The sequence below is a fragment of the Aspergillus fischeri genome, genomic scaffold (genome assembly GCF_000149645.3).
Source record: "Aspergillus fischeri NRRL 181 1099437636247 genomic scaffold, whole genome shotgun sequence".
NCBI classification, from domain to species: Eukaryota; Fungi; Ascomycota; class Eurotiomycetes; order Eurotiales; family Aspergillaceae; genus Aspergillus; species Aspergillus fischeri.
The window spans coordinates 2,157,643-2,177,570 of NW_001509772.1; the positions used below are offsets into that span (position 1 = coordinate 2,157,643).

At 49.7% G+C, this 19,928-nt stretch overlaps 7 protein-coding genes across 7 annotated transcripts; 2 read left to right on the forward strand and 5 right to left on the reverse strand.

Moving 5' to 3' along the window:
• Nucleotides 1–210: 210 nt before the first annotated feature.
• NFIA_039650 (ATP dependent DNA ligase domain protein) lies at nt 211–3,469 on the reverse strand (the record flags this gene model as incomplete). The annotated part of the gene is made up of 2 exons (XM_001266285.1): nt 211–2,266; nt 2,319–3,469. The coding sequence occupies 2 exons, from the start codon at nt 3,467–3,469 to the stop codon at nt 211–213; spliced, it is 3,207 nt and encodes a 1,068-aa protein (XP_001266286.1).
• A 503-nt stretch (nt 3,470–3,972) lies between these two features.
• On the reverse strand, nt 3,973–5,594 carry NFIA_039660 (SF3a splicing factor complex subunit PRP9; the record flags this gene model as incomplete). Its single annotated transcript, XM_001266286.1, has 3 exons — nt 3,973–3,997; nt 4,047–5,446; nt 5,505–5,594. 3 exons carry the CDS (start codon nt 5,592–5,594, stop codon nt 3,973–3,975), a joined length of 1,515 nt encoding a protein of 504 aa, XP_001266287.1.
• A 231-nt stretch (nt 5,595–5,825) lies between these two features.
• On the forward strand, nt 5,826–7,195 carry NFIA_039670 (ATP-dependent RNA helicase eIF4A; the record flags this gene model as incomplete). Its single annotated transcript, XM_001266287.1, has 4 exons — nt 5,826–5,856; nt 5,910–6,164; nt 6,219–7,112; nt 7,176–7,195. 4 exons carry the CDS (start codon nt 5,826–5,828, stop codon nt 7,193–7,195), a joined length of 1,200 nt encoding a protein of 399 aa, XP_001266288.1.
• Nucleotides 7,196–8,162: 967 nt separating this feature from the next.
• NFIA_039680 (WD domain protein) lies at nt 8,163–10,298 on the reverse strand (the record flags this gene model as incomplete). Its single annotated transcript, XM_001266288.1, has 6 exons — nt 8,163–8,274; nt 8,327–8,474; nt 8,526–9,006; nt 9,070–9,473; nt 9,534–9,628; nt 9,694–10,298. 6 exons carry the CDS (start codon nt 10,296–10,298, stop codon nt 8,163–8,165), a joined length of 1,845 nt encoding a protein of 614 aa, XP_001266289.1.
• A 2,671-nt stretch (nt 10,299–12,969) lies between these two features.
• NFIA_039690 (Auxin Efflux Carrier superfamily) lies at nt 12,970–14,468 on the reverse strand (the record flags this gene model as incomplete). Its single annotated transcript, XM_001266289.1, has 4 exons — nt 12,970–13,056; nt 13,111–13,291; nt 13,349–14,159; nt 14,237–14,468. The coding sequence occupies 4 exons, from the start codon at nt 14,466–14,468 to the stop codon at nt 12,970–12,972; spliced, it is 1,311 nt and encodes a 436-aa protein (XP_001266290.1).
• A 430-nt stretch (nt 14,469–14,898) lies between these two features.
• Nucleotides 14,899–16,454, reverse strand: NFIA_039700 (oxygenase MpaB family protein; the record flags this gene model as incomplete). Its single annotated transcript, XM_001266290.1, has 4 exons — nt 14,899–15,147; nt 15,210–15,936; nt 15,991–16,019; nt 16,080–16,454. The coding sequence occupies 4 exons, from the start codon at nt 16,452–16,454 to the stop codon at nt 14,899–14,901; spliced, it is 1,380 nt and encodes a 459-aa protein (XP_001266291.1).
• Nucleotides 16,455–17,380: 926 nt separating this feature from the next.
• On the forward strand, nt 17,381–19,713 carry NFIA_039710 (H(+)-transporting V1 sector ATPase subunit A; the record flags this gene model as incomplete). The annotated part of the gene is made up of 5 exons (XM_001266291.1): nt 17,381–17,734; nt 17,813–17,897; nt 17,975–18,642; nt 18,701–19,597; nt 19,657–19,713. 5 exons carry the CDS (start codon nt 17,381–17,383, stop codon nt 19,711–19,713), a joined length of 2,061 nt encoding a protein of 686 aa, XP_001266292.1.
• Between the last annotated feature and the right edge of the window lie 215 nt (nt 19,714–19,928).

Consider the following 19,928-nt stretch of genomic DNA (forward strand, 5'->3'; position numbering starts at 1 on the left):
ATATGACGCACACTTCAAATAGAAATAGCATGGCCGGTGGCTTCTCCTTTCAATCGTCTTATTATATACACATTCGACTATTGCTATACTATCTCATGGGCCGAGCCCAAGGAACGCCTGTATATAAAGAGAAGGTTTTCCAAGACAGTCAAGCAATAACTCCCCAACTCCTGTCCCGAGGGTATAATATGGACCGTAACAAACGGATGTCTAGGCACTCAAATCTCCCAAAACCCCCAATTCGCGGCTGTCAAACGTTATAGAAATACGCGGTGCCCTCGCAGCACTCTGTGATCTGACCGACTCGCGTAGACATAACCGTTGACCTCCGTCACCAGCCGCTGGGGTCCCCGGTATCTCCGAAAGACCGTCATTCGCGTACTCAACTCCCGTCTCCCAGCTCCACGATACGCAGGCGTAGAAGTATTCTCTCCCGATACTCTCCCATGTCATGCGAAGAAGAAATCTGGGGTCGTCTAGTCTTGCCTTGAGAGCGAGGAATTTGGCATCAAGGATGAAAATCTTGCCGCTTCGTGGAGATTTATGTCTGTTGGATTTGAGGGCTGTTGAGACCTGTTGGCTGAGTTCGAGAAGAAGGCTCCCGAGAGAGTCTTGCGATATTGTTGCTATATACAAGCCCAGGGCAAGGTCATGGTGTCCCGTACTTGAATTAGAGCTCTTGGTAGGATATGGTCTGTTTGAGCATACTTTCTGTACGAAGGTCTGGATATCTCCAGCGAGATTGGATGAGTTGGGAGGGATTAAGGTGTTGGTAGAGTCATCATGATCCAAGTCCTGTCGGAAGTATAATGGAATCATTGTCAGTGGTGCCTCGACGTATCGATGTTGGTTGCTGCAAGAGCTAGGAACGACAAGAGCAACATTAGAAGCGTGATTCTCGGTGAGCTTTCGACGCTTTCTCGGTTGCAAAGGTAAAATTATGCAGGCTTCCAACTCATTTGAGGCATTTGAGTCATTCGATGGAAACGTTGTTTCATTCTCCTCGCCATAACTAGCATTGTTACCTTTGGACGGGTCGGAGGGAGACTCCTGGTTCCGTTTTTTACTACTTCCTTGAATTGATGATAGATTGTCGTTGCTTCTCAGAAGCTTTCGAGGCGGCTCAGATGGTTCCGGTGACGATGCTGATGTCATAGAATCATCCACGAAAATGGGAATAGCATCTGCTGGTACACGCTCCTCGTTGACGCGATTCCATTGCTGGATGGAGTCCCTCGATGAATGTTGCGGTTGGGTTCGTATAACAGTCGTGGCGATAGCTTCGAACGACGGTCCCTTGCTCGGGCTAGATGTGGTCATCGGACACGAGCTTGTCCCAGAGGATGTCGTCTGTGACTTGGTCACGATATAGTGCGATGACACCTGTCCTTGCTGGAGCTGTCTTCTCCACTCTTCCTCTTGATGCAAGTCTTCGGCTGGTACCATCCGAGCTTCTTCAGCTGATAGTTGGAGCTCTTGGTACGAGGCTGCCTCTTCAAATGACCTGTCCAGGAAAATCTTTTGAACTCGGGGAAATCGAAGTGTAAAGTATCTGGCGCCTGATGGCTTCTCGAATCCACCTCCCAACATCTCGACCACGAACGGTTTCTTGAACACGGTATTCATATCGGAGAGACTATCCTTTCCAAACTCTATCCAGAACCCATGGCCTGAATCCAGACTGCAGGCACCAAACTGCCCAAACTGATTGAGAATTTGCATATTTTTCAGGCTCATGGAGTTATGGTCAATGACATCCATAACTTGAAACTTTGGCTCGGCTGCGGACTGTAAGACCGCGTCTTTGTTGACCAGACAGCCGATGTAAAAGTGTGTCCAAAATATCTTTGTGGATAAATTCAGCGCAGCAGCATCACGAGAGTCATATTTAGCGCCGATTAATGCCAGGTCCACGGTGTCACCCAACCCTGGTATATAATCCTTCTTGAGCTTGATCCAGCGACCAGCGGAGCCGTTCTCTGAACCAGGAAACATGGAAACGTAGGGATCTTCACAACCTTTTAGGACGAGTCCTTCCCACCTTTCCGTAACGGCCTTCGAGAATATTGTTTCGAGACGAGATCGACCGTCGGGATGAGAGAATTCGACAATGTGTTGCTCTGCGATGTCCGCATATCCATCTATTACTTTTACAACATCCTTGAGAAGCAGCCGCCGCTCACGATGTGGCTTCCTAAGGCAGATGTCGTCATCAAGAAGCAGAATGTCGAAGAACACAATCATTAAATGCTCGTAAGGTTGCGGCCTAGCGCAGGTCAGCAATGGTTAATGTCGTATGGTTATGCTCCTTCACTTACGGGGAATCATTGTCTATTCCAATAAAGGTGCCTGAGCGAGCAATGAATTTGCGCAACTTATGAAAATCTGCAATCTTGCCGTGATTGTCGCTCCAGACAAGTATTTCACCTTCGAGGATGCACTGGCGAGAGAATTTGCATTCGGGTGTACCGATGTTCAGGGAGTCCTTAATCACAGCGTGGATTCCCGCCCTGTCGTCGGTAGAATCCTTGCCACTTTTGGAGAAAATTTGGATGGGATTGGGGCGCTTCGTGAGGTCAATGTGTATCTGGCAGTATTCGCCATCGTACTTCCTTTCTACACTCATTCGACGACGGCCGATCATTTGGCAGCAGTGTTTGATACTTCGCGCCTTATAGTATTCGGGCCGCCCTATCTTGGTCCCAATCCTGGGTTTAAGATGCTGTAAAGCCTGGATACACAGATCTTTCGCGAGCTCCGGAATCGGGTTCGGTGGGTAGTGGCAAAGGGGTTCGGAAGCAAGCATTTTTAGAGCAGAATCAAAAGAATCCTGGAAAAGCAGCAAATGTGGAAGCAGGAAATGGAAGCTTTTCATCGTGAGCTTGGCCGGCAACACGACTGGATGATAACTCTTTAGTATCATTCGAGTAAGCCATTTTGCGTCTCTACTGCTCATGCGCCGATATAATGGTCTCAGCGTATCCTCGACATCGACCGCGCTATGTTGTCTTCGCACTCGAGAACCGGAGAACCTGCATCGCGAGGCAATCTTGTTCAATGCCAGGTCTATCTCTTCAACGGTCACCTCTTGGCCGCTGATGATGTCGAATTCCGCTTGTCGCATGACATTTTCTACACATTGTCCCAAGTCGGTACCTCCCGCGACGCGCCATTGCTCGAGCTCCTGCCGTCGATCAGAACCTAACAGAAGACAACGGCCTATGACCCTTGAAAGATTGGTACACCGTAGCCAGTAGACTCTGTCCGTTCGTTTCTCTGGAAATATGCATGACAAAAGAGCTATTCGATCCGTGTCGGAAGCATGAATCCTTTTGGCATGCTGGGCAAACCATCGGGTCACGGCTCGATGATCAGGATTCGAGGCTTTCGCTGCGGTAGAAGCCTTCAAGACTCTATTGCGCTCTAACTCTGAGAGTAAATCACACAGGTAGGTAAACTTGAACACCATGAATGGGTATGAGTGATGGTCCTATCGAGGCTGCCGCTTCCTAGGGCAAAGACCATGAGTGGACCTAGCGTTTGAGGGAGCTTCGCAAGGTGTCTTTGGCAGGCTCACAGATGGCAACCACATGCCTCCTGGGTGATTTCGTCTCGATGAGCAGAATTTGCGACGTCTCCTGAGCGAAAGAGAATGACGCGTGGCCAAACCGTGGGCGCGTCCATGGGTCACGAAAGCACGTGACCGTGTACCAGATTCTTTGAGACTCTACGAGATCGTTATATAATTATGTTTTTGGAGAAAGATTGCATTTCCCGATGTCAATCAGTTCTAAATAGAGTACATAAGGCGCAGGGCCGTCATAGTCATGTTGAGATAAAATAGTCGAACCCAATCAATACCGTCCCAACGAGCAAGTTGATATCATATGCTCAAAGAGAAGACCGCTTAACTCCAGGCTTTTACTCTAAACGGACCAAAGCAAGGAACGAAAGGCACACTGAGCAGAAGGATCACAGAATACCCTGCTTTTGCAGACTGTAACAAGTTAGCATCGTTTGGCTTTGTAAGGAAAAGGGAAACGTACTCGAGGTAGATCCTTTCTGGCATCACATTACCCTCAGCATCCTCCATCTGCACCACGTTATCGCGAGACTCCCGTTCCTTCTTACGATCCTGCTCAAGCTTCTCCCACAGCTTGATTGCGTCTTCAATCCGGGTAATTTCTCGGAAGAGATTAGTATTCGATGTGATTCCCAGACACTTCAAGCCGAAGATATGTAAGGCTTCCGAAAAGTGCTTGTCGAAAGCGCGGCGACCCATGTAAACAAAGTTTCCACAAATCTCGCAAGGATACTCGACGCCCAGACCGTGCAGCTTGTACAGCCAGTAAGGAATAGGCTTGCCGTCCCATGCCAAGGGAAGCTTGAGTGGGTTGTAAATCCTCTCGTCCCCTTCGTCGTCGGACTGGTCGTTGCGCCCAGGACCGCCAGCGTTCTCAAATTCAGCCATCAAGGCCTCCAGCTCCATCTGCCGCTCGCGCTCAGTCATGCCCTGTCTCCGCTCAACGTTGATACGGGTTGCCTGACGTTCAGGGTCGAGGACCTTGGCTAAAGAGCGAACCCGGTGCTCGCGCTCAGCAACTGCACGTTCTTTCAGATGGTGGGCCACAGAGGTAACGCCACCAACTGACGGCGGTGCACCCGCGCCCGAGTCACCTGCAGCTTTGCGAGCTTCGGCGGCCCGAATGTGCTTCTTGCCAGTCAAGTGATTCTTGTAAACGTTTTCGTTCTTGAATTCTCTTTCACAATCGGTACACCAGATGCCTTCCCCTGAGCCTTGTGTTTTTGGAGCCTGAGTACCATTCTCAACGTTCTCCTCTGTCCATCCAGGCACTTGGTTTGCTGCCCATTGCTTATCGAAGTCTTCATCAAAGCTTGCAAAAAGTTTGTCGAGGTCCTGCAAAGGCTTTGTGCGTTTGATAAAGCTTTCCAAGTAGCCAGCAAGCTCTCCGACATACTTGAAGTACTTGTCCGATATCTTATTCGCTCGCTTGATAAGGAGATGTGGGGGTACGAATGAGTCGAACACGTCGAGATATTGGATGTATGTAAGTCGCTTAACTCCAGGAAGGTTCAGATAGTCCTCGTGTAATGTTGTAAGGTCCAGGAACTGCCCGTAGGCCTCCTCGCCGGAGAACATCGTGTCGATTTCCACTCCCGTCGGTTCGCCCTCACCAGGTTGACGGCGCTTGTAGGCTCTCTCGAGATTTTCAACCGGCTCATTAGGATAGCGCTTGTGGAAGTCTTTGATCTCGTCCAGCTGCCGGTAAAACTCGTCGAACTGTTCACCAGTGGAGATGGTCTGGATCTCCTTTTCGCGGGTTTTGTCTGCATCTTGATAGATTTCGAGTAATCTCTTCGACTGCTCTTCTATGCGCGATAGGAAATGAGAAATCTCATGATCGCGAGCAAGGCGCTCCCGAATCTGAAAAGAAACCAACAATCAGCTCTGACCAATATAGCAAGACAGACGGATAGCTTACGTTGCGAGGTTCTTCAGCGACGCGGTCTGCGATTGCTTGCTCTAACCTCTCGAGATCCTCATGGATAAATCTCTGTTCTTCAAGAGCCATGATGGAAACACCTGCGGAACGGTCTTCCCCTTAACAAGTGTGTTATCTACGATGCTTTAGACGTTATGCGGCAGATTGACGCCGCTTTGAGCTTTGCGGCGAGTATCATCACGTGATTCTGCCAGTGGCACTCGCGCCGCAAACTCAAGTTGCGCTCACGAACTATCACATCTCCAGACCAACATCAATCAAGCTGATCGCAATCTCTACAAGCTTACTGGAACAGGCAAAATGGCTGACGGCATTGATCGACGAACAGATGGTATGCGGGTAATGGAACTTCTGAAGAGATATGGGCTAACGGCGCAAATTCAGACAGGCTGGAGTTCAGCACCTCGAAGGAGGTCACGGTTGCCCCGACCTTCGAGGATATGCACCTGAAGGAAAGCCTCCTTCGTGGTATTTATGCTTACGGCTACGAATCTCCCTCCGCAGTCCAGTCCCGAGCAATTGTCCAGATCTGCAAGGGTCGTGACACGATCGCTCAGGCGCAATCTGGTACTGGTAAGACCGCCACATTCTCGATCAGTATCCTGCAAGTTATCGACACTGTCGTGCGCGAGACACAAGGTATGCCACTTAATACCCCTCCTGTGCCGGTGAAGCGATCCTAACTAGTATCAGCTCTTGTCCTTTCGCCGACCCGCGAACTTGCGACTCAGATTCAGTCGGTCATTATGGCCTTGGGAGATTACATGAATGTACAATGCCACGCTTGCATTGGAGGCACAAATATTGGCGAGGACATTCGGAAGCTGGACTACGGCCAGCACGTTGTTTCGGGTACACCAGGCAGAGTCGCGGACATGATCCGTAGACGCCACCTGCGCACCCGGCACATCAAGATGCTGGTTCTTGATGAGGCTGACGAACTTCTGAACCGCGGTTTCCGTGAACAAATCTACGATGTCTACCGCTACCTCCCTCCCGCTACACAGGTCGTTGTCGTTTCCGCCACTCTTCCCTACGACGTCCTGGACATGACGACGAAATTCATGACAGACCCCGTCCGCGTTCTGGTCAAGCGTGACGAATTGACCCTGGAAGGCATCAAACAATACTTCATCGCTGTTGAGAAAGAAGAGTGGAAGTTCGATACCCTTTGCGACCTCTACGACACCTTGACCATCACGCAGGCCGTGATCTTCTGCAACACCCGCCGGAAGGTCGACTGGCTGACTGATAAGATGCGCGAAGCCAACTTCACAGTATCCAGCATGCACGGCGAAATGCCCCAGAAGGAGCGTGACAGTATCATGCAAGACTTCCGCCAGGGCAACTCTCGTGTCCTCATCTCGACCGACGTTTGGGCTCGTGGTATCGACGTTCAGCAAGTCTCGCTCGTCATCAACTACGACCTACCCACCAACCGTGAGAACTATATCCACCGTATTGGTCGAAGTGGTCGTTTCGGAAGAAAGGGTGTCGCCATCAACTTCGTCACCAGCGATGATGTGCGCATTCTCCGTGACATTGAATTGTACTACTCTACCCAGATCGATGAGATGCCTATGAATGGTAAGTCCTCCGACTTCGCTCGCTTTTCACTTATGGCACAACGATATACTAACCCTTGTCTAGTCGCTGATCTCCTTTCGTAATCGACTCACATCTTGATATTTCCAAAGTTTATCACGAAAAACTGCCATCATTTCCTGGGCCATATCACCTTCCTCTGAAGACACATCGACGAAAGGCTTACCAGTGTGCCTCGTCACAATTACCAGGAAGAAAAGAGGCAGAACCAGGGCGGGGGAAAGGGGGAATTTTACCAGAATGGTGAGCTTCATTACCTATCTTCTAGATCGGCTTCTCAAGCAGGAAAAGTGAGAACTGACATTATTCATTCAACTAGTTCATCCAAATTTTGACGGATAATCAGACCCCTTATCAGGAAACACCAGGGTCATCTGATTCACGATAAACTGTAAAACATCAATCTCGTCTATTTTATCTCGGAGTTCGATTTAGTCATTCGGGGATCTTGCTTCCTTAGCTGGTTTGGGAATTCGATATCGATTCAAAATAATGCCTATGTCTCTCTGATGCCTGGATACCATAAATACTTTCGCTCCAGTAATGTATGCGAGGATTTTACGAACGATAAGGCTGAGCAGATAGTAAAGGATTGATGGATTTCCTTATTTCGTAAAGAAGCCAATATCTCCAAATACTCTCGCCTGATCCGTTTCCTATAGTTCGCCGCAACCAGTCGAGTCTTTCGAGCCCATGAGAAAGGAAAGCCAAAGAGAAAGCATTGTATGTAAGCTGGTGATGATGTATTCATGTGCAACTGCCGACCACGAAGCAATCCATCAAAATGCTTCGCAGCGAATGCAAAAAAGAATCTGTGATACCAAAACTAGGGCGCCTGCTCCTATATCATATGAAACCACAGCCAGACTAATGATGTGTATATGCTGTTAAGAGTGAAGAAAATACTGAATCTAGGAATGAAAGGGCGATTCGGTGTCTCTTGGTCGAAGGCTCTTAGAATACCTTCTTGCGATGCCAGCCAGATCTTTGGGATGAAAACAATTTCGTCGAGCGGGGTCCAGGAAAATGTGCTTAGAAACTTGACGTTGATCGCAGTGCACTCGTGCGTGCGGAGCCATTCACTGATACCGCCTCGCCTTTACTAGCTGGGGCATACCGCTGCATGTCACGTTCGCGGGTCCAGCTAGAGTGTCTGTTAGAGCAGGTCGACAGAGGTGGAGGACAATATGACTCACATTCTGACAAAGCAGTCATCACCTGCAGATGCGAACATGCCAGGATTTGTAGGATTCCAGGATATCGCATTGACACAACCTGAAATATGACCCTCCAACGTTTCTACTAGCGTACCATTTTCTTTGTGCCATATGTAGACCCGAGAATCTGCAGACTGTCAGCCTAGTACATGCATCTGGAGGGGGATAAAAGACTCACCTTCGCTGCCACTGACAACAAAGTTTTCAGCTGCGCCACCAAAGGCACTTCGGATAACGAAATGACCCTGTTTTTGTCCCTGAAAACGCCTGATAACCTCTGTAGTATCAAGGTCGATCAGCTGTATCTGACCTTCAGACAAGTTCACGAGCATATATCGTGAGTCTCTGCTGACAGATACAGAAGTGGGTTTGCTCTTCAGTGCGAGACAATATTCCTCCTCGTGAGTCGCAAAGTCATAAACATGAATCTTTTCCTCGACATCCGCAGCGATCAACCGGCGTCCGTCGGGAGTGATGGCGCAATCTTGAACCCTGAAGCCACCGTGCCATGTATACAGGGGATCGCCTCGCATGCTCCAGTGGCATAGTTGGGAGCTTAAATCAAGGGACGCGGTCACAAAGGACTCTCCATCTGCAGCCCATACGGCAGCCGTTACGGGCTGCCGGTGATGATTGATGGTCAGAAGGCAGCGGCCGGTCTGTATTTAAGCTTCGGTTAGAGATGATATATGGACACCAGAGATTAATGAAGACATCCATACCTCAACACTCCAGACGCGGGCTTTCTTATCCTGAGAGCACGTGATGAGTTTACTATCATCCGGGCTCCAACTGACGTGCGCAACACCCTCCTCGTGCTTCTCCAATTGCCGGTACACAGAAAAGTTGGTTGTGTCATAGATGTATACGTGACGGTCCCGTCCTGCTGTGACCAACTTTGAGCCGTCATGGGAAAATTGGCAATACCAGACCTCATCTGAATGCTGACTTAGTTCAACTCCAGTTCGGAGTGGAAAGTCATTTCTATCGCACATATGATCCGAATATAGCGACGGAGGCGTTGCAGTATTATGATATAAGCAGCGGTTTATTTGATTTTGCTTGACATGATTTAGCAAGATCGCAAGACGGTTGTTTGGGATCATCACGGATGGGGATATGGATTCTGGAAGGAGATCAGCACTAGGGTCATCAGATGCCCACGAAGGTTGATATCTGTACTCACTTGACAGTTCAGATAATAACCGCTCTCGAGAAGAGCTTATGGGCCCTTCCCAGCCAGCTTGGTTATGCAGGTGCTCAGGAGGACACATCAACAAGCTACCAGACCGATCAGTACCACTGAAAATGAAGGAGCTAGGGTAGGGTCTCCTTCTGAAACTCACCTCGACAGAGCATGAAGACGCCCAACGTCATAGTTGAGAGGGGTCAGTTCGTGCCGAAGCACGGTCAAGGCCGAGCCAAGGTCTCGTGCTTCTAACAATTCGAGAAACTTTTGTTGCCGTAGATAGAACAGCATCTCATTCTTCTCAGCATTTTCCACCAATAGCAGCTTCTCTGTGGTTGCAGGTTTCCCAGAGCTGAAGCCTGTCTCTCGCACATCTGCATCAGGTGTGAATGACTGAATCAGGATATCCTCCGCCTCAGCCCAACGCCCCTCAAGAACTGCCTTCCTGAATATACCAACTGCCGGACTTTCCAGCTGATAGCCGCTTTCCATGGAAAGTAGCGAGGCAGCCCCGTCGTATCCAAGCTCGTACAGACTTTGTATCAGTATCCTAGTCACTTCTTCGCGGTCGTGCCCGAAATAAGAGGAAGACTTCTTTGATGTTTTTGAGGAGCCATTCTTCTGAGATTCGCCATTTGAGGATGAGTGTGCTGGCTGGCTGTTGAAAGAGTGAGCGAAAACTGTCTTCCGCGACGGAGATGCACTCAGGCCGTTTGACGCTTGGGAGAAGCCATTTGCACTCGAGATACCATCGGGCCGCATGTTTGCCAGGCGCCTGCGCTTGGGGGACGGTGGGTGTTCTTCCGGTGAATTAACAGACTGAACCGAGGCCTGTTCCTGACTAGGCGTATAATTTCCCGAAACACCTCCTGTTCCCCCAGTGAAAGCAGACGTGTCGATCGTACTGAAACGTCGACGTCGGGTACCAGCGGATGTAGGAGGATTGTCGATAGAAGATGCTGTGCTGTTACTCCCAGCACCTGAGTCTAACCGAGATGACGATGGGATGCCGTCTGCAGAGCTCCTCGGAGGAGGAGCGGAAGTAAATGACGTGGGCTCGAGTGGGATAGGAAGGTTGGGGCGGTCGGGAGCGACGGAGGAGGGTGTATTAGAGGAAGAGTTGTCTGCCAGGTCGAAGATCGGTAGATCTGCCCTTCCTCCTGGCTCTGGAGCAGAACCAGGCGAGCAGACCTGAACCAGTGGCGGGTTCACCGATACTCGCCGGGAGCTTCAGTTTCACGTGGAAGCTTGTCACAGGCCGTCAAGCTCGACGATTCCTGTGTCTCTGAAACTGGATTATTGATGTCTTTGTTGTAAGAGAGAAATCCAAGTTGTAGGTTTATCTGAGCGAAGAGTGGAAGGACGTCGATCGTAGGCTTGATGGGCGGAGGTCTTATCGGGGCCTGAGAGTGAGACAGCGGTCCGGGGGAGGGGGAGCCCAACGGGAGCGGTGACGAAGGGGGCACTAAGGAGCTGGACAATGGCTGGACGAAGCCGAGCAGCTCGGTTGATAAGCTGCGAATGCACGAAAACAATTAACCACAGCGAAGGAGGAAATACGTTGCAACGAGAGGTGATGTTGGAATAAGAAGGCGATTCAGTGAAGGTTGAGGTTGAAGTTGAAGCAAGCGCCTGATCTCCCCGTTCGTCGTGGGGCGTGGACAAGTGACTCTACGTCTTGGGGGAACGTAATGCCCATCTTTCGCAAATCTGAGAACTGTGAATGTCTACAAATTACCTTATGAACTGCTTTCTCCGAATATTACGTCTCCGACCTTGAGGTTATGATCTCCATTCCATGACAGACAAGGAGCCCATGGCCTTTAAAGTTGCTGTTGGAGTCACAGTCCGGCATGTTTGCGGGAAAAGAAGCATCATCACCGTCATACGTTAGCTTTCTAGTCCCGATATATTTGAATCTTTGACATCTCTCAATATTGATCTATCTACTGCCTCGGAAGGCGAGAGACTGCTCTTAGCCAACCGGACAAACAAAGGCAAGTTCAGGGGATGGCAACGGTCGGAAAGGAGCTTGAACAGGAGCATCTGGATCATCTGAACAGGATCCCGTTGATAAGCTGCACCTGACTATCCCGACATTGATATCACGTTGAAGATAACACCTCTGGTCATTCATAGGTGGGATACAGTAGAGCTACGGATATTCGAGGAGAAGGTGATGGAGCTCGTTCAGCACAGCGCATCAGCTGCCCACTCAGTGCTGTTGGCTGGTCACGTCGCGTCATTCTCCGTTTGATTCGATGCTGATGATTGTTTCAAACGTTCCTGGATAACTTCTTTCACAAATGGGCAATGTCCAAGTCTGTTTTGCCTTTTGGGTTTTCACCTTGCCATCAAATCACTATTGTACGAATCATCGATGAACTATGAGCAACCCCGCCTACTTCCCGCTCCTCTTCCGAAGTTGGGGTTCATCGTTGGATCTCAAGCCATCTGGTACCACTCCAACATACCCAGGTGGCAGTACTATTCCTGAGACAGAAAGACAGACATCTCCATTTGCTGTTGGATTCTCTCTGGCAAATATCCTTTAGTCGACCTCCACTTCTTACTGGCGAAGAAGGCGAAAACAAATCGAGTCAAAGTGCTGAGGCTAAGTGGCAGATATATCTCACCAAGACAGACGACCAGCAGCATCAGGCATACGTTTCAAGACAACACCTCGTATTATTGCACCCAGGGTCAAGCACATTCCACCAGTTTCGTAACCAATCAGACCATATTGAATAGTTCGATTTCCGGAATGCTCACAGCGGCAGACCACAATGGAATGCGCCTTCTGACCTCATCATGATGCTGGTCTAGAACTCGGCTATTGCCGCCGCAAGTATATAACTCTCCAGCTGTGGCCCTCCGTCGCTTCCCACACGGTACTCATCAAGTTCCCAATCTGGATTCTCGGATTCCACTTCCTCTGATCATATCTACTTCTTGAACATCTTATCCATAATGGGAGACACCTGCACCTGCACTAGCTCGGGCGACTGCCCCTGCAACGGACCCCAGTCCTGCACCTGCAGCAACAACTGTGCTTGCAAGGGTTGCGGAGTACGTATCTCTTGGACTATCTCTCAGGAAACTGGTGAGATGACTTGATAAAGGATGGATATGAGGGCTGACCTGCACTTGGGTATAGAAGTAAACCTTTAGCCTTTCCCTCTAATCACTGCAACGACGTGCAATCAGTGCGAGTAATGATTGACGGGTGGTAACGATGATTGATTGACGAAAGTCTGTTTTATATCACATAGTCAATACCATTGTGATTTCATTGTTTAATCTTGTTCTGAATGTAATTCTCGTATGGTTTAGTAGTAGAGTCTACTATAAGCTAGTCCAAACGTACATATACAGACAGTAGAAAATAAGAGCTGTAATTCTGTTCATAGACATCTGTATCTTCTTGTAGATTCTAATTCTTACCATCCAAGGCTGCTCGGGATGCCATCAAAGCGCCTGTAATGGTAAAACATACAAATGGCGAGAGCATATACATAACCTGCTAGCTAGTTAGCATTCTCTCAACCTCCTTCAAGAGACAGAAGTTCCTTACAGTCAGAGTCTTTGCGACAGCCATCTTTTCTGCTTCTGAAATCTTTGCCAGTTCCGCGAAGCCTGATATCACCAGCGCAGGAGGCCCGGCTGGCATCAACATCAAGCTGAACCACAAGATTGGATCATAGCGGACAAGGCCTGTTCGTTTGGCTAGCATGTAGATGAGGGAGATGCTGATTCTGTAATTTTGGTGGTCAGTGCTAGGTACAGCAAGCGTCCCGACACCAAGCACTCACGCAGGCCAAATGACAAGGCGAACCAGGAAAATTGTCACGATTGCTTTCTTAGGTATCTCCCCGGAATTCCCACTGGCCTTCATCCTCTGGAAGCTAGCTCCCAGTTTTCCTCCCACAACAAAAATCTGCAAGGTCGTGAACAACTTGCCGATATTCTTAACGCTCGACGTAAGCCAGGCGTTGAAGATCCCGCCTTCCTCGTAGGGACTGAAGAATGCTCTGTGCAGCTGAGGGACGAGACCAAGCGTAGCACCGACGATAGTGCATAAGATCGCAACGTCGGCAAATGGCGACTCAAACGGCGCCATCAGTTCCTGCTTCACGCGCTCGGGCAAGAAAGCCGACACCCAGCGGCCCACACGCCTGAACTTGCCAGTGACCTTGCGCCGGGCCTTCTGCGCGCGCTCCGGCAGAAGCGAGGTCTCCTCGCTGGCTTCCTCGTCGTTGTCTGCGTCGTCGCCGTTATCGCTCTGTCCTGCTTCAGCGTCGGTGTCTTGTGCGTCTCTCCCTTCGTCCTGGTTGTTGCCGTTCTGGAGCATCTTGGGCCCAACGGCGTAGCCGATGGTCTTGCTGACGACAGCGCAAAGGAGGAAATAGCTCTGAGCGCGGGCGATTGCGCCTGACATTGAGTCACCTTCTGGAATGATTAGTTTCAAGCTCCCCACGCTCTCTAGAGATTGCAGGAGGAGCAATGGCAGCGAGGTTGTGTTGTTGAATGCGCATGCGGGCGTTACCCAAACTGGGAGTCCCAGGCCTCGTGATACAGCGTGAGCAAGTCCAATAGAGGCAGAGGTGTACAGAGCCGCCCAGACTGTAAATTGAACAATTAGTCCTCCAATCAGGCTACTATCGTCTGTGAAACTGGTGACTGTTGTGGTAATGCCTCACCTAAGACAGGAACATAGTTGAGGACAATGTCCGCGTGCAGTTGTTCGCCCAGATGAACAACAATTAAAGCCGGAAGAAAGAGCTTCACGCCCAGACCAGCCATATCACTTATCGAGCTCTCCTTCACCAGTTGAAGCCGTTCAGCTATGGCTCCATAGCTCATGGTAAGGAGGACCGAGACACATGCTTGGAGCGCACCGAGGAACGGTGTGATGATTGGGCCCTCCAGCATGACGGACTACAGGGAATTGATAAAGTGCTGAAATCAATTTTGGCTCATCCCAATGGCGTGTTGATGTGCCACTGCATTGGTTTTATAAACTTATTCAATTCTCACTGGTCGTGATGGATGTCGTCATCGTGGCGAAACAGACACAGGGGCACAGTGGATCTGGTCTCCAGCTCATGCGACACGTTTCCAAAACCAAACCGCTTGGTCTTACTGTCACTGCCATGGACAGGTTTTTAGTCACTCAGGAGACTTCAATTAGACATGTTTCCTAATCTACTCGGTGGATATGATCAGTCCTGACCTCACAGGAAATTCTAACCAACTCCGCAGCAAATATACTCGTAGCAGGTTTGCCTTTCAGCTTCCCTGGAGACGTGATCTGCTATCTATCCCTAGTTTGATGACCTCTAACTCCACTGAGAGGACTTGCTTACGCACGTTGTAGTTTATACAGTAAGTGCAAAATGCTGCCCAACAGTGCGCCAGCAGCAACAACAGCAAACAGTAGACCCATGAGCGCCAGAAACTCTACCCCACGCTTGGTTCGCTTCGGTGGTTTGCGCTTCCCCAGTCGCGTGGTACGAGTGTAGAAAGGTACGTATTTGAATTCGAAGAATGGCTCCCCACCGAGCCCTTCGTCCTTGTCATTGATTATATTATAGTATCTCTTGCGACGAAACTGTGATTCATCAGCACAAAGATAGTCGAAGTTAGTGACCGAAGCAAGACACGCATTCTTACCTTGATCATTGCTTGGTCAATAGAGGGGAGCAATCTGAAAGTATAAGCAAACCACATCACGACAATGCAGTATCCATATACGAGCGCCTGGTAATAGAGGGTGGGCCGCGGAAGATCGAGCTCGTCAGACAGCTGCTTGCCGTTGAGATGCCGAGCCATGGCCTCCATAAACTCCTTGGATGCGTAGGTTGGGGGTGTGTTTTCAAGACTCAGGATAATGTTCTGCGCCAGGATCCTACTCATCTCGGTGGGATCTATTTCCGACGCGAGGAGGGATTCCATCATGGCTTTAGCTTTAGCCCTCGTCTCGAGGAACTCATGCGGCGCGCCCATATAGTACGCCACCAGCCGCCACAGGGCAAGATAGTCATCAATCTCTCGCTCTCGCAGCAAGATACCCTGCCGAGGCAACCCAATCCAGACTACGCTTGTCGAAAAGGTATTGATAGTGGCTATGCAGTCAAGGTCATTAATAGGAATGCCGAACTTGTCGACATCGTAATATTCAGGCTTGTTCTTGACCAGGTCCAATATCCTTGAACGGACAGCGGCGTGAAGCAACCGCACTCGAACCGATGAGGCGTGACCAGCTCCTCCTGGTCTCATGGCATCAACGGACCCGGCGACCTGAAGAACGTGTTGAAGGGTTTCCAGCATCCTGCGTCGTGCGACATCTGCGGCGAATCCTCCAGTCCTTGCTAAAGTTTCGACGACGCGTCCGGATCCCCTGCGGCGATTGTTAGCTCAGTTTCATTGCTAGTATCCCGATAAGGAGTCCGACATTCCGCCCAATAGACTCTGAAAAGTAAGCTATATATGATGTTGACGTTAGCCACCGGTTGAATCTACAGAAAAATGGCCCAAGCTTACCACATTGATCACTGCCATTCCATAACGGTAGAATACTTCTTGTCCTCTCTGAATCTGTTCCCAGTCAACCCAGTCAGGAACGGTGTTAATCTCATTCCAGAACTCTTTGATCTTGAGATCATCGTCATGATGCTTTTCGAGCAAAACGTATAGGTCTCTCTTTGCTGGCTTGGACGTCGATCCTTCAGTCTCAGTAGTGTCTCGATGAGGTATAAGTGAGATTTCATTTAGCCGTTGAAGACAGTCATCTGCGAGACTGTCATAAGCGAACATCAGCGGGCGTAGCTGTTCCGCACATCGATGAAGATCGCTCCATTCGAACTTGTAACCCCAGTATTCGCGCACATTCTGGGCTTCCTGGCTTGATGAAATCATAGCTTGTAGCACAGCGAATAAACTTTCCCCCTATGTCTCGATATATCGCGTAGCGTGCTGTATTGGTGTTCAGTAAAATTGTTTCCTCTGAGCCATTCCGGCAACAACCTGAAAACACCCCTCTCATATATACAGCGCTGCTGGCATGCACCTGCTCACATAAGTTTGAAGCCCGAAGGCCATGTTTTCCGACGACCCAAACCAAAACTGCTACCCATGGATGAGGCAAGTCACTAGCGGCTAGGCGGCTTTGCGGTTCGACATGTGTGACGCAAGGAATGGTAGAGCAGAGTAAGGATTCTGTGCGGGGAGTTAGGTTGATCCTATGTATCTGATCAGTATACAGCTCTTGAATCCTACTCCATTAGTTCTATGATAAGGATGGACTACGGAGGCAAGGTGGGTTTCCTGACCAGAGCTGGGTGTCTGCCCCAGGCACCTTATCTTTTCAAGGCTCTGAAGATGCAGTCCAATCTATCATACTTCTTCAGAGCGATTGCTGTAAGGTTCAACCTTACTGTCCCTCACCATCTACTTACCGACGGATCAGCAGTCACATGGTGTGCTCTTGGCCTAAGTTCATTCGGATGATTTTAAGCCTTATCACTGTTTGAAAGTGGTGTTAGTTGCAGGTTAAAGATTGTATTAAATACTTGTGTTAAAGCCCAGGAAAGCTCCTTCTACTCGCGAAGTGCACCAGCAAAATCTGAAAGTAAACGGCCAAATGCTAGATAGTGTAACAGAGATCTTGATTATCAGCACTTGTTTTGATTTAGTGCCAATACAAGACGGGGACGAAGACAAGACCAAGCCCGCTCTGTAGGATGGCTGAGTAAACTTACGATCCCATCAAATCCGGTGGTAGTTTGAGCGCATTGCGACATATGTATCTTCTTGTATGAAACTCAATCCCTCTTACGAATTTGATGCTGGGTTTGGGTAGACCTCGACTCAAAGCACGCCCCTCCTTGCTGGACCTGATTGCCAGTCGCGGCGTGGTTGATCTGTCCGAATCCAAGCCGTCATCACCGCCCGCACCAGACGAACTGCCACCGCTTCCCGTTTCGCCCACTTCAACGACCTCTAGCTCCAGTAGCAGCAATAGCAACATCGAGCTCCCCTCATCCCCGTCCTCTTCATCCATACACACACCAGTTGTACGAATAATGGCTCCTTCTGGTAAGGACAAGACTGGTGAGGACCAGCATGGCATTATTTTCTCCATATCTGGCCCCGTCGTGGTGGCCGAGCACATGATCGGCTGTGCCATGTATGAGCTGGTAGGTCATTATTGACGCTTCACTTCAGGATATTGTCGAGGTTAGTTTAGCTGACTGAAATGCTTCTTGCTACTTCAGTGCAGAGTCGGACACGATCAGTTGGTTGGTGAGGTCATTCGACTCGATGGAGATAAGGCTACCATTCAGGTATACGAGGAGACAGGTACAGCTCCGCATCTACACTATGACGAACTGTTACTGGCAACTATGATGCTAACGTTTTCCTCTTTCACTATCTAGCTGGTTTAACGGTTGGTGATCCTGTTATGCGTACGGGCAAGCCTCTCTCGGTCGAGCTTGGTCCCGGTCTGTTGGAAACAATCTATGATGGTATTCAGCGACCCCTGAAGGAGATCGCTGCTCATTCGAAGGGCATCTACATTCCCCGTGGTATTGCAGTGAATGCTTTGGATCGCAAAAAGAAGTGGGACTTTAAACCCGGCAAGTTCAAGGTCGGCGACCACATCACCGGTGGTGACATTTGGGGTACCGTCTTTGAAAACAGCTTGTTCAACGACCACAAGATCCTCCTTCCTCCTCGCGCTAGAGGTACCATCACCCGGATAGCTCCTGCTGGCCAATATACCGTTGAAGAGAAGCTCCTGGAGATCGAATTCAACGGACAGAAGTCGGAACATGGTATGATGCACTCTTGGCCTGTTCGTGTGCCCAGACCGGTCAATGAGAAGCTGCCGTCCGATGCGCCCTTCATCGTCGGCCAGAGAGTGCTGGACTCTTTGTTCCCCAGTGTACAAGGAGGTACTGTTTGTATCCCGGGAGCTTTCGGTTGCGGAAAGACTGTCATTTCTCAGAGTGTCTCCAAATTTTCCAACAGTGATATCATCGTTTACGTCGGTTGTGGTGAGCGGGGTAACGAGATGGCGGAAGTTCTGATGGATTTCCCAGAGGTACGGGACCTTAGACCTCTGCTCAGATGATCGCACGCTGACGAAACTCTTTACTTAGCTGTCCATCGATGTCGAAGGTCGCAAAGAGCCCATCATGAAGCGTACATGCCTGATCGCCAACACATCGAACATGCCTGTCGCCGCCCGTGAAGCTTCCATCTACACCGGTATCACGATTGCCGAATACTTCCGTGACCAGGGAAAGAACGTGGCTATGATGGCGGACTCTTCCTCTCGCTGGGCCGAGGCTTTGCGTGAACTTTCTGGTCGTCTGGGAGAGATGCCTGCGGACCAGGGTTTCCCCGCCTACCTAGGTGCCAAGCTCGCCTCCTTCTATGAACGTGCTGGCAAGAGTATCGCTCTAGGAAGCCCCGAGAGAAATGGCAGTGTCAGTATCGTCGGTGCCGTCAGCCCTCCCGGTGGTGATTTCTCCGACCCCGTCACCAGTAGCACGCTGGGTATCGTGCAGGTATTCTGGGGTCTCGACAAGAAACTTGCTCAGCGGAAACACTTCCCCTCGATCAATACATCGATTTCATACAGCAAGTACACGGCCATTCTGGACAAGTTCTACGAAAAGCATCATCCCGAATTCCCACGTCTACGAGACCAGATCCGTGAACTGTTGTCCAAGTCCGAGGATCTAGACCAGGTTGTACAGTTGGTCGGTAAGGCGGCCCTCGGTGACTCGGACAAGATCACCCTGGACGTCGCAGCCATGGTAAAGGATGACTTCCTGCAGCAGAACGGTTACAGTGACTATGATCAGTTCTGTCCTCTGTGGAAGACCGAGTATATGATGAAGGCTTTCATGGGCTTCCATGATGAAGCCCAGAAGGCCATTGCTCAGGGGCAGAGCTGGAGCAAGGTCCGTGACGCCACAGCTGACATTCAGACCTCTTTGCGTAGCATGAAGTTTGAAATTCCAGAGAACCAGGCAGCGGTTACAGAGAAGGTCAGTTCAATTTTTCCCATCAAAATCGGTAGTCTCTCGTCACTGACAAATCTACACAGTATGAGAAGATCCTTCAGACCATGCTGGAGAGATTCGCTTCGGTGTCGGACGAGTAAGGAGACGAATGTCCGGAGAGGCGATACTTACCTTTATGTTTATTAGAAGCCTATATGTAGCAAGTTTTGTGTCTTTGTATTTATTTGAGTTGACTTTTCTTGTTCCGCAAGCTAGTGCCCACTGTCGAGCCCTTTGTGACTTTTTATACACTTGATTTCTGATTAAGGGCTATATCCATGTGCACATAAATGGCACCAAGTTTATCTATCTCTCG